General features: G+C 41.8%; 1 protein-coding gene across 1 annotated transcript in view; it reads right to left on the bottom strand.

Annotated features, from left to right (window-relative positions):
• The window catches only part of MROH2B (maestro heat like repeat family member 2B), a 59,881-nt gene that overhangs the window by 11,405 nt on the left and 35,822 nt on the right, over positions 1 to 12,654 (bottom strand). The window contains exons 25-31 of the mRNA XM_061188937.1: positions 8,657 to 8,792; positions 8,466 to 8,561; positions 8,117 to 8,206; positions 7,674 to 7,794; positions 5,525 to 5,622; positions 2,548 to 2,700; positions 235 to 392 (exon numbers count right to left, since the gene is read on the bottom strand). Of these exons, the coding sequence (XP_061044920.1) occupies positions 235 to 392; positions 2,548 to 2,700; positions 5,525 to 5,622; positions 7,674 to 7,794; positions 8,117 to 8,206; positions 8,466 to 8,561; positions 8,657 to 8,792 (852 nt within the window). The remainder of the gene's footprint in view (positions 1 to 234; positions 393 to 2,547; positions 2,701 to 5,524; positions 5,623 to 7,673; positions 7,795 to 8,116; positions 8,207 to 8,465; positions 8,562 to 8,656; positions 8,793 to 12,654) is intronic.

The raw sequence follows: 12,654 nt of genomic DNA on the forward strand, positions 1-12,654 counted from the left end.
ACACACACACACACACACACACACACCCCTAAAACTCTCATCATCCAATGAGGACATATATTTGAAAAATACTTGGAAAACCATTACCTGTGATTCAAACACCATTTCTGAAATTATTCAGGTGAGGTGTTTTCAACTTTTGTTTGCTATCTTTCTCTCAAACCACAGATTCTTCCCCAATACCTTACAGAGTGGCCTTCCCTAGGAAAAGGGACCAGCTCAGTTAGAATCTACCTGTCAAAGGGCAGAGGCTTCTGTAAAAGGTTGGCAACAACTCCATCCATGTGAAAGCTGGCTATTTGGGAGATGGCTTCCAGCATAAACTGAAAACTTTCCTCCTTTTGTCTGAGGACCGGCATGTGATGGTAAATTATGCCCAAGATCTCCAACAGCTAAAAAGAAAAAGCCAAATCAAACACTGAGTTGCCATTTTTCCTCTACATGGATGGCTTAGGTCATGTACGGTCAGCATATTGTGGGTGGTGGTTGATGAATTAGAAATAATGTTAAAAAAGTAATTGATTCTACACATGGCCTATCTCTTGCTCAGGATGATTATTGATAAATTGGGCATTTATTCTTAAATCAATTTAGCAAACATTTAGCGAAAGGCTGCATTACGCCAGGTGCTGTGTTGGGCACTGTGGGGCATTTACCAGGGATGAATAAGATGTAGCCCTTTCTCAAAAGGAATGGGTGGTCTCATAAAGGACATCAGCCATATACCCAAGGGCTGTGCACAAGGCTCTGTATGGCAAATGGTGTACAAGAGGTGTGCAGGACTGATAGGGGAATCCAGAAGTAACTGAGGTCACTGTGGAGGGACATCTGGTCTGGGTCTCAAAGGATATATAGCAATTCCAAAACGCAAGGTGGAGATGGTGGGGAAGGTCATCCTCATCAGAAGGAAGAGCACAGGTAAAGATGTAAAATCAGACACCATGAGAGTAGAGCACAGAGGGTTTAGAGAGCAGTGAAACTAATCTGTATGATACTACAGTGGTGAACACGTGTCATTATACATTTGTCAACACCAAGACTAAACCCTAATGTAAACTAAGGCTTTTGGGTGATTATATGATGTGTCAATGTGCGTTCATCGATTGTAGCAAATGTACCACTGTGATGTGGGATGTGAGTAGTGTGGAGACAGGAGGTATGTGGGAACTCTGTACCTTCAGCTCCATTTTGCTGTGAACATGATGGCTGTAAAAACATAAAATCTATATAGAAAAATGGCATGAGAGCATGGTAGAGGCAAATGTGGAAAAGGTTTATGGAATAGGAGAATGGTCCAGTTTGGAGCAAAGAAAGAACGAAGGTGATACAAGGAAGATAACTTGATAGGAAAGATGAAACCAGATGCTAAAGGGCATTGAGGGCCACCTTTCTGAGTTTGGGTGTTAATCTGTGTGCAGTAGGGAATGATATTACACATCTGGCTTTTGACATGGATAAGGGCATGTCTCCATGCTAAAGAACCTTTGCTTCTAGTGGAAATTTTTCCCGCTTACTTTGGATAGACACTTTTAAGTAAATATAATATTTTCTCAGAATTGTAATTCCTTAATCATAAATATCCTCCTGCAAACATGAATACCACAGAGTCCCATTTCAATGATTCTTGGAGAGGATTTAGGTCCTTATTGTAAGCCTTTACTTAGTGTGTGAACAACTTCCCCTTTTATGCTAAACACACAAATACATGGACAGTCCAAATTTATTAACCTTTGATTCTCTCATGACTGGCCCTGGGCCTGCCACATAGTATGTACTCAATGAATGATTTTGAAAAAAGCTGATTGGACAGTAATTAGCACAGAGGTCATTTCTAAAAGTCATGCTTTGGAAAAATCTTAAATTTAGGGTGGTTGATTCTGGGCTATGGGGACTATAACTTCCTCCTCCTGTTCCCCTTGGAAAGCCTTTATTGAGTTAAGATTCTTTTCCTCCTCAATCTCTGAATTGCTGGTATTCTGTTTCTGACTTTAAGAGAGAAAGTAGAGTATCTCCATTTGGCGCTCTTAACCAGGCTTCCTGAATTTAAATCCTGTTCTCTCTGCTTAACTTCCCAGTTGGGAGGAAGGACTGAGACTTTTCTTTCAGTCAATTCCCCAATGACAGCTTTCTTTACCAGAAAATACCTAAGGGGTGTTCAAGAGCAGCTCGCAGAGTGGCAGTGGGATTAGAAAACTCTCTTGGCCCTCAGTGGCCGTCTTACAGGCATTTGTTCACAAGGTCATGCTCATCTTGCAGACCTCACAACCCAGTTTTCCATGACCCACATGCCTCTGACCAGAGAGTGGCAGTCTGTAAAGTTCTTATCAGCACAGACTAGAGAAGCAGTTGAGTCAGGCTAGACAGGCACTCAGTGTGGGCCTGGCTGTCCACACGCAGCTTGGGTCTCTGTTGAGGCCTCTCGAGGCCGTGCACACTCCCGCCTGTGGCCCATCAGAGGACCAGCTGCGAAGTGGCCACCTACTTCTGGTATTGGCATTTCAGAAGTGTTAGAATTCTGCTCAGTTGTCAGATTGGCTCTTGGTTCACCTGATCTTCTAAAGCAGCTCCCTGCTCCTTCAGGGCAGCGATCATCCAGACGCCACATGCCTTTGTACACGTGGGGTTGAGGCTCTCCAGACCATCCAGGGTTTCCCCCAGGAACATGAGCATTTCTTCACTTGGGATGAGTCTACTGACGATCTGAGAATGAACCCAGAAAGACTCATGTCATCAGCCACCTCACTTCGTATCTGGACACCTATTCTTTGTTTTAGGATATTAGAAACCACTGGGCTTTCCAAAAAGTTAGCATATGACTGGGGCCATAGAAACCAGAGAGAATACTATTTACAATAGTACAATGTCTATTTACATAGACATGACTTGTCAACTTTAAGTAAACTTTCCTTGAAGTTATCTCTTGATCATTTCATTATTTATTAAATTCCAGGCCTGCCAAGGCAATTTCCTCTCCAAACCTGAAGTTACATCATACCCCATAAAGGAAAAATAATGCATAATGTTTATATGCCATTTTATATGTTGTAAAGTACTTTCACATACATTTCATGTATCATAGAAATAAGTCTTGTGTCTGCCAAAGAATAGCTAGGCTTGAAAATTCAGGAAATCTATCACCGTGTACTAAGTGCTGTGCTAAATACCCAGTGCCTCACAGTATCCATACAGAGGGTGAATTATTATTATTTTTTTTAACATCTTTATTGGAGTATAATTGCTTTACAATGCTGTGTTTCTGCTGTATAACAAAGTGAATCAGCAGCTATACATACACATATATCCCCCTATCTCCTCCCTCTTGTGTCTCCCTCCCACCCTCCCTATCCCACCCCTCTAGGTGGTCACAAAGCATGGAGCTGATCTCCCTGTGCTATGCAGCTGCTTCCCACTAGCTGTTTTACATTTGGTAGTGTATAGATGTCCATGCCACTCTCTTACTTCATCCCAGCTTAGCCTTCCCCCTCCCTGTGTCCTTAAGTCCATTCTCTACATCTGTGTCTTTATTCCTGTCCTGCCCCTAGGTTCTTCAGAACCATTTTTTTTTTTTTTTAGATTCCATATATATGTGTTAGCATATGGTATTTGTTTTTCTCTTTCTGACGTACTTCACACAGAGGGTGAATTATTATGAACGCTGTCTTTTGCTTTTGCATGTTTCAAGATCAAGAGTAGTCAATAAAAAGTGAAGAAAATAAAAACTTTGCAATTTTGGTCTCTAAACAAGAACTATACACAATGTTTGGTTGTATATGTCTCTCCGTGTGTATGAATGAAAAGGCAGGCAGGGGAGGTGAAAAGTTAGAAGTTTGAACAAAGTCCAGGAGCATTATCTGGGGCTTTAGCCAAGCAAGATGGTCATGATTATGAGTTTGTGGGTATGAAAACATTCCTATTCACAACCGACTTCCTCCAGTATTAAATGGCCCGATGATGTTTGGTAGAACCATCTTTGAGAGGAAATGAGTTCCTTTTCACGAGTAGTTGCATATCCAAGCCAGTTTCTGAGTTACCATGGCTCCAAGATCAAGGCCTAGACTCGTGCCTCTGTTCCGTATAACACGAAATGCCTGCCTGGGTCCAAGCTCAACAGTTATGTGTTTTGTTTTGTTTTTTCGTATTGGGATGGATATTGGTTTAGGAAGAAAGGAAGAAAGGGAATTCATGTTTTCGAGCACCTCTCATACATCAGACACTTTCTTAGGCATTTGACGTATGTTCCCTCCCTGTCCCCCACGGGCTTGTCTCCTATGTTCTCATCACCTGCTCATCCCCGCTGCTGCCTCCTTAGTCCAGGCCACCTAATCTCATATGTAGATTCTTACAGTTTCCTTCAAACTAACCTCACTAGTTTCACTCTTGCCAGCCTATAGTCTAGTCTCAAAATGGCAACCCGATGACCCTTCAGAAAATATAAGTCCAATCACGTTCCTCCTTGCAGAACCACCACTAGCCCATAAGGAGCTTTTGCAAATTAGGAAAAGTGCCCTGTTCTCAAGAGAGTTCTCTCTTATTGTCACAGTGACTGAGTTTGTTGGACCCTTTACTGCCCTCTGTGGATAACTGCCATAATACACATATAAACCTATAATGTCCACGTTAGGGATGATGCTGCCTCACACAAGGGTGCCCTTGTACATTTCACAACTGCCACATTGTACCTAGTGGTCTTGACTCTTCTGTTCAAAACCCTCTGCTGGCTTTTGATTTCAATTGGAATAAAAGCCAAGATCCTTAACAAGTCCTGGAAGGCACTTCAATCAGCTCTGGGCTATCTCTTGGATCTCATGACCCACTTCTTTCTCCACCTCAGGGCCTTTGCACATGCTGTTTCCACTCTGCCTGGAATGTTCTTTTCTAGATGTCTCCATGGTTCTCCCTTTCAGAGGGGTCTTCCTAGGGGATCACCCCTCCCGTACTCTTTATTCCCTTCCTTGATTTTATTTTTCTCAATTGTCACTACCTGACATCATATTTATCTGGCTGCTCCATCTACTAGGATGCAAGCTCAATGAGGGCAGGCGTTTCTATCCTTAGAGCCTAGAAAAAAGTGTGGCATGTGGTAGGTGCACAGGGCGTATTAGGCGAATGAATAAATGAATGACTTGATCGACCAGGCCTCACAACAGCTCTGAGAGGGAGGTTATGCATTTTTTTTTTTTAAGATGAGGAGACTGATCACCCAGCGCACACACTTCAAGCAGTGCACACAGAGTGCATCTGATGGACCCCAAAGTCCTGTTCCTTCCATTTCACCCCACTGCCGCCCTCACCCTGGAGAGGGCCACTTGGTTCCCCAGGTTTCCCAGAGTAGGAAATGATCAGTAGCAGCTGTTGCCTGTGCACAGGGACCCAGAGTTAATAAGTGGGTGGACAAAGGTCTTTCATTCAGCTAGAATGGCTCGGCTGTTGCCCTCCTGGGTAGCGGGGTGTACACAGCTGACTCATTTGGAAATCAACCCGGAATCATCCTTACATCCCTTGGCCAGTCCTCCATGTCTGTTACCTTTGCTATTTTGGAGGAAATCTTGATCTGGACCTGCACATCATCACACTGCAGCCCTTCCTGCAAATCCTGTAGTCTTTCCACTTCCAGGCGAATGCCTACAATCAACAAAGGGCGACATAGGAGTTCAAAGAGCTGATAGGGGTTGAAGAGGCTGTCTGTATTTTGATGTGACACTAATTCAGCTGCTGGATGCCTTTAACAGACCCACTAAAGCCTGTCTGATTAGGTGGTGAGCATAAGAGCAAACACTGAGTGAGCAGTTCCTGCATGCCAGCAGCATGCGAAATACTCTGCACGTAATGGTCTCATTGCTCCTAAAAATGATCTGAGGTTATTTGCAGTTGAGAACGCTGAGGCAGAGAGGTGTAAAGCCATTTGGCCGGATCACGCAGTTAGTAAAGATAGGACAGCTGGAACCTGAACCCTGGTCTGACACCAATGCCCAGGCTCTCACTCCTCTGCTATACTGCTGCCTCTGTTGGAGTTCCATTCTGCACTGAGCCACTTTGGAGGAAATGGTAAGGCAACCATGGTAACAGGAACATCAGCAACTGTGTAAGTGACTGTTGATATCAATTTGTAAATGCAGACCTAAACGGTAATGATATTCTGTTGTTTGAATGGAGTATAGTAATTGTGGAAGCTCATGCCTGAACCACTCTGGAAGGCAGCCTAGCCAATGGGCAGACGACCTGGGCTCAAAGTCCAGCTCCACTGCTTTCAATTGTCCAAGCAACTGGTACATTTCTTAACCTCACATCCCTCATCTGCTTTAACCACTGACTAAACAACATCCATGAGTATTAAATGGGTATTTAATTTAGTATCACACTAGTTACTTGTATCTAGTAAGAAAATAATCATCGTTTTTCTCTCTCTCTACCATATTTATTTGGTCAACCAAGAAAAAGAGTTAACGTGAATAATGAAGTATGGGATTTCTTGTTAACAAAGAATATTTCAGGACCTGAACTTTGCATGTTTCAGGAAAATAAAGGACACTAAAGGGAGAATAGGTAGAACAATAATAGAATTCTAATTCCTTTCTTCCTATGAGGTCCCTCTCTGGCACATTTCTTCTCTTATTAAAATGGTCCTTTAGTTCTCACTTCCTTAATTCATTTTTTTTTTCCTGGCTTTGGTAAAAGCATATACCCTTCATGAATTATCTTCCCATATCCCAAGGGACTGTCCCTTGACTGTCCCATATCCCAAGAGACCTATTCGGGCTCTGTTGAATAGTTTGTCCTTTTTGACTGACTCTACCCTCTGCCCCCAACCAAATCCCATCTTTTGGCTCAAAAGCTTTTGCACAGCAAATCTCACATACTTTTCTTATGCGAATCTTAGAATTATAATATCTCTGTGCTTCCAGCATCAGAACAGTGCCTGACACATGAAAAGTCACTCAAGAAATGTTCACCGAGTACCTAAGAGAATGAAGAGCCGAGCGTGGGCATGAGCTGCAGTCAACCTGGCTGAGTGTTCCTGGCTGCACCTGGTCTGCAGAGAACTGTGCATACGATGCAGGGCCCACCTCGGCGAAACACCTGCTGATTTCACCTGGATTTAATCAGGAAGCCCTGAGTGTTGGTTTCAGCCTGAGACTGATGTTTTAAAATTGCTTATATTTCCTGACATTGACAGTTATTCACGTGTCCTGGCAGAGCAGACAGAGGTCCTGCTACGCAAGCTGGAAAAACCTCCACAAAGTTATCTCTCTTAGAAAACTCTGAAAGGCACTTTAGCACCATAATAATAGTGCAATTTCCTCCGGAAGAAAGCTGTGTGATAGAGAAAGCTTTGCTAATAGGCCCAGTTGCTGTGTGATTTAAATCGGACTCTGGAAACATTTTACCTGCTTTAATGACTCTTTATCATGCTCTGGTGTTATTATCTTTATTTAAAAAAACCAGAAGGCAGAGCCACTGAGGAAAAAGGATCTAAAAGAGAGACAAATTGTGTGACATAATTAAGGTAACAGAACTCAGAAATGGCTGAACTGGGGGAGGAGAAAGAGAAAGAGAGAAAGAGAGAAAGAGAGAGAGGAGGAAGGAGAGAGATATAGATGGACGAGGAGAAAAGCTGAGAACAAAAGAAAACACGTATCTTCTCTGCATCTGTGGGTTTCACATCCTTCCCTCACCTTTTATGCAGAACAGACCAATAGCCGAGCTAGCAGCTGCCTGGCGGATGGAGGGCAGGGTGTCACAGGAGTGAGGCGCCAGGAGGCCGAGGAGTGAGCCGATTTTAAAGTTCTCTGGTGCCTGCAGGACAAAGGGGGACCCCAAGGTGATGGGGTGGCTTGACGATGTCCCAGGATAGTCCCAACACTGGATATTAAGTCCCTTGTTCCTTCCGTGCAGGCCCTTAGAATAAAATGGAATCTCGGACTTTAAGGGCGGTGGTCAAGTAAGCGAGCAAGTGAGCAAAGACGCTCTGGGTTAGGACAGACCTCGCTGGTGGTTCTCCGGAAAGACCCCACCTGGGACTGGAGATCCATCCCGCACGAGTTTTGGATTCCAGCGGCCTCAGAGGTCCCTGCTGTTAGCAAGCAATGCCATCCATCCATTTTAGGAGCTTCCTTACCTCAATATCATTTGTCAGCACTTTCGCGGTGATCTGGAAGGCTCTTTCCCTTTCCCACTCTTTTTGTGAAACAAGCCACATTCGGAGAAGCTGTTGGTCAAAAAGTAAAAGTCCTTTCCTTAGTATCCTCGTATTCATTTGCTCTCGTTCTCTCGCTCTCGCTCTGCCTCCTCTGGAACAGGGTGCTGGCCTCCCCACAAAACCTTTTTAAGTGGGCTGGCCCTACGTGGTGGGCTACGTGGGTCGGGCTGGACGAGTCCCTGAGACGAGGATGAGGCAGAGTTTGGAGGGTGCCTTGGAGCACCGATTAGGGACCATGGGAGTCAGTTTGAGCAGTGGCCCTACTCACGTTGAACATTTCTTGACAGTCCTCTGCTTTCGCGTTTTCCCACATCATGGTCCTCAGCAGCTTCCCCAGAGCATCCATGGATTGTTCGTAGAGAAACTGAAATCAAAGTGAGTGCGAGGGTCAGGCCGAGGGGAGCAAGTTCATTCATTCTACTCCACTCTTCACTCCCCTCGGGCCTCGCCCCTTCATACATGAATGTGCTCCTTGTCCTTGTCTGTGTCGCCCTCATTTTTGAGTTTTTCCAGAGGTGGAAGGGGCAGCAGCTTCCGAATGTTCTCCTCAAGAATATTAAGATGGTCATTCAGTGAGAGCTGAGGTTTCAGTTTACTGAAACGAGAACCACGTGGAGGAGTGGATACTATGTTGACAAACAAAACATAACCCAGTAGAATTCCCAAGAACTGCCAGTCTGAAGGGGCTGAAGGGGTCAGGTACGTTTCTAATGGGTTGGGATGTTGAGGGAGGTGGTGATGGAAGTAGAGAGAGATTGGGGACATAGAACCAGACTGTAGCGATGGGCATAGTCCACACGCTTCAGGTCTAATTTATTAGAGTGATAAACAAACCATCACTTGCTTTGCATTACTTTACCCTTTATTATATGATCTAACATTAATCTACTTGTTTTCTTCAGCATTCAATTGTGTGTGTGTGTGTGTGTGTGTGTGTGTGTGTGTGTGTGTGTGATAGAGAGAGAGAGAGGGAGAGAGAGATTCTAAGTTTGGAGCAGTGAGTTTTATAAATTTCATACGTCCTCTCATGTTATATGTAGTGTCACACATACTATAGGTTCTTATAAATGCACGAGTAAATGATAATGGAATCTTCCTTCTTTTCTTTCTTTCTTTCCTTCCTCTCTCTCTCTCTTTCTTTCTTTCTGACGTATACTATAGACATTATGAGGATATAAACAAACCTGGACATAACTTGGAAAAATGCAAATGTTCAATAAACATGAAAAACTCCATTTGTTATTAAATAAGTGTAAATTAAGACAATACAATACCACTTGTCAGCAACCAAATTAACAAAGAAGTTAAAAATGATGACACTGTCAGAGAAAGGTGAAATTGGTTCTCTCACTGGAGAGTAAAAGTCAGTAACAGCTGGGACAGCTCTATTGAAAGTGTTAAATGTGTTGATAGATGCTGAACAATCTTCTCATCCTTACTGTCTGGCTGGCTGTTTAAAAAACTCAACTTATTGAGCTATAATTTATGCACAACCAGCTGCATCCATTAAAGTGTGCAATCAAATGAGTTTCATACTCATGGAACCACCACTATAATCAATACAGAACATTGCTATCATCCCCCAATTTTTCCTCATGCTTCTTTGCAGTTCGTCTCTTCCTCTACCCTGGCCCAAGGCAACCACTGATTTGCTTTCTGCCATTAGAGATTAGTTTGCAAGTTCTACAGGTGTCCTGTCCATGTGAGGATAGCCATTAGCAACATGTGGCTATTGAACACTTGAGTTGCGGCTGGTTTGATTTAAAATATGCTGTAATTGTAAAACACATGGATTTTGAAGATTTAGTATGAAAATCATGTAAATTATCTTACTTCTTTATTTTAAATACTTGAACGAATATACTGAATATATTAGATTAAAATTAATTATTAAAATTAATTTAACTTGTTTCTTTTTACACGTTTAAAAGTGGCTACTAGAAAATTTTAAATGGCATATGTAACTTGTATTATACTTTATTTCTACTTGACAATACTGTTCTGGAACCTGGTTAATTCTTAATTTATCTTCAAGATTTATTTGCACTTTCTTTAAACCTCCCTCATCTTTGTAAACATGACAACTTGTGCCTTCCCTTATTTTGCTTCTTATCGAGTTTTAGAGAAATTATGTGAATGTGTTTTGCATTTATTTCCCCTAGTTGACTAAAACTCCTTCAGAGCAAGGCTGTATTTTGTTCAACATTGTCCTTTTAAAACCTAGCTCAGTGTCTGATACATGGATGCAGCTCAATAATATTTATTGAAACAAATTGTCAACTTTTATAATTAGAAGTTCAGAGAACACTTTTTGCACAAGGGTGTTCACCAAAGTATTACTTAAAGTTTTTAAAAACAAGAAATAATTAAATGTAGCAATAGGAGGTTGATTAATAATTAAATGTAACAATATGAGGCATATCTATGCACCAAGATATTAGGCAGCCATTAAAAATGATGTTTGTTACCTCAACATAATAAATGCCACATATGAAAATCCTACAGCTAACATCATGCACAATGGTGAAAGACTGAAAACTTTCCCTCTAAGATCAGGAACAAGACAAAGATGCCATTTCTATTTAACATAATACTGGAAGTTCCAGCCAGAGCAATTAGATAAGAAAAATAAATAAAAGGCATCCAGATTGGAAAGGTGAAGTAAATTATCTCTGTTTGCAGATGACATGATCTTATACATAGACAATCCTAAAGAATCTACAAAGAATATTAAAACTAATAAGCAAATTCATCAAAGTTGCAGAATACAGAGACTTCCCTGGTGGCTCAGTGGTTAAGAATCCGCCTGCCAATGCAGGGGACACGGGTTCAAGCCCTGGTCTGGGAAGATCCCACATGCCGTGGAGCAACAAAGCCTGTGTGCCACAACTACTGAGCCTGTGCTTTAGGGCCTGAGCGCCACAACTACTGAGCCCACGTGCTGCAACTATTGAAGCCTACATGCCTAGAGCCCGTTCTCCGCAACAAGAGAAGCCACCACAGTGAGAAACCCGGACACCGCAATGAAGAATAGCCACCGCTTGCCGCAACTAGAGAAAGCCCACGCACAGCAACAAAGACCCAACGCAGCCACACACACACACACACACAAAAGTTGCAGAATACAAAATCAACACACAAAAATCAGTTGCATTTTTATACACTTAAACAATGAACCATCAAAAAAAGAAATTAACAATTCCATTTACAATAGCATCAGAAAGAATAAAATACTTAGAAATAACCAAGAAGGTGAAAGACTTGTACACTGAAAACCACAAAATGTTGCTGAAGGAAATTAAAGAAGACACAAATAAAGAGAAAGACATTCCATGTCCTTGGATTTGAGTATTTATTATTGTTAAGATGTCCATACAAAGCAGTCTACAGATTTAATGGAATTCCTATCAGAATCCCAATGACACTTTTTGAAGAAATAGAAAAATTCATCCTAAAACTCACATGGAATCTCAAGTGACCCCAAGTAGCCAAAACAATCTTGAAAAAGAACAAAGTTGGAGATCTCACACTTCCTGGTTTCAAAACTTATTACACAACCACAGCAATCAAACCAGTATAGTACTGGCATAAATAAACAGACATACAGACCAATGGAATACAATAGACAGCCCAGAAATAAACTCTAGTATATATGGTCAGATGATTTCCAACAAGGGTTCCAAGACCATTCAGAGGGGAATGGTACTGGATTTGGCAATGATTTCTTGGATATGACACTAAAAGCACAGCTGATGAAAGTACAAATAGACAAATGGGCCTACATCAAAATTAAAAACTTCTGTGCATCAAGAACACAATTTAGAGTAAAAGACAACCTATGGAATGAGAGAAAATATTTGCAAATCATATATCTAATAAGGGGTTAATAACCTTATAGAAAATAGAAAGAATATAAAACATATAAAGAACTCCTACAACTCAACAACAACAAAAAGAAAGAACCAAAAAAAAAAAAGGGACAAAGGATTGAACAGACATTTTTCCAAAGAAGATATACAAATAGGCAATAAGGCTATGAAAAGATGCTCAAAGTCACTAATCATTAGGGAAAGGCAACTCAAAGCCACAATGAGATACCGCCTCACACCCATTAGGAAGGCTACTGTAAAAACAAACAAACAGAAAATAACAAAGTGATGGCAAGGATACAGAAAAATTAGAACCCTTGTGCACTGCTGGTGGGAATGTAAAATAGTGTCACTGCCAGAGAAAACAGTATGGTGGTTCCTCTAAAGATAAAAATAGGCTTGCCATATGATCCAACAGGCCTACTTATGGGTATATACCCCAAATAATTAAAAGCAGGGTCTGGAAGAAATATCTGTGCACCCATGTTCATAGCAGCATTATTTACAATAGCCAAAATGTGAAAAACACCCATCAGATGAATGTCCAACAGATGACTAGATTAACAAAATATGGTATACACATAGAAT

Source organism: Eubalaena glacialis, chromosome 4 (assembly GCF_028564815.1).
Source record: "Eubalaena glacialis isolate mEubGla1 chromosome 4, mEubGla1.1.hap2.+ XY, whole genome shotgun sequence".
Taxonomy (NCBI): Eukaryota; Metazoa; Chordata; class Mammalia; order Artiodactyla; family Balaenidae; genus Eubalaena; species Eubalaena glacialis.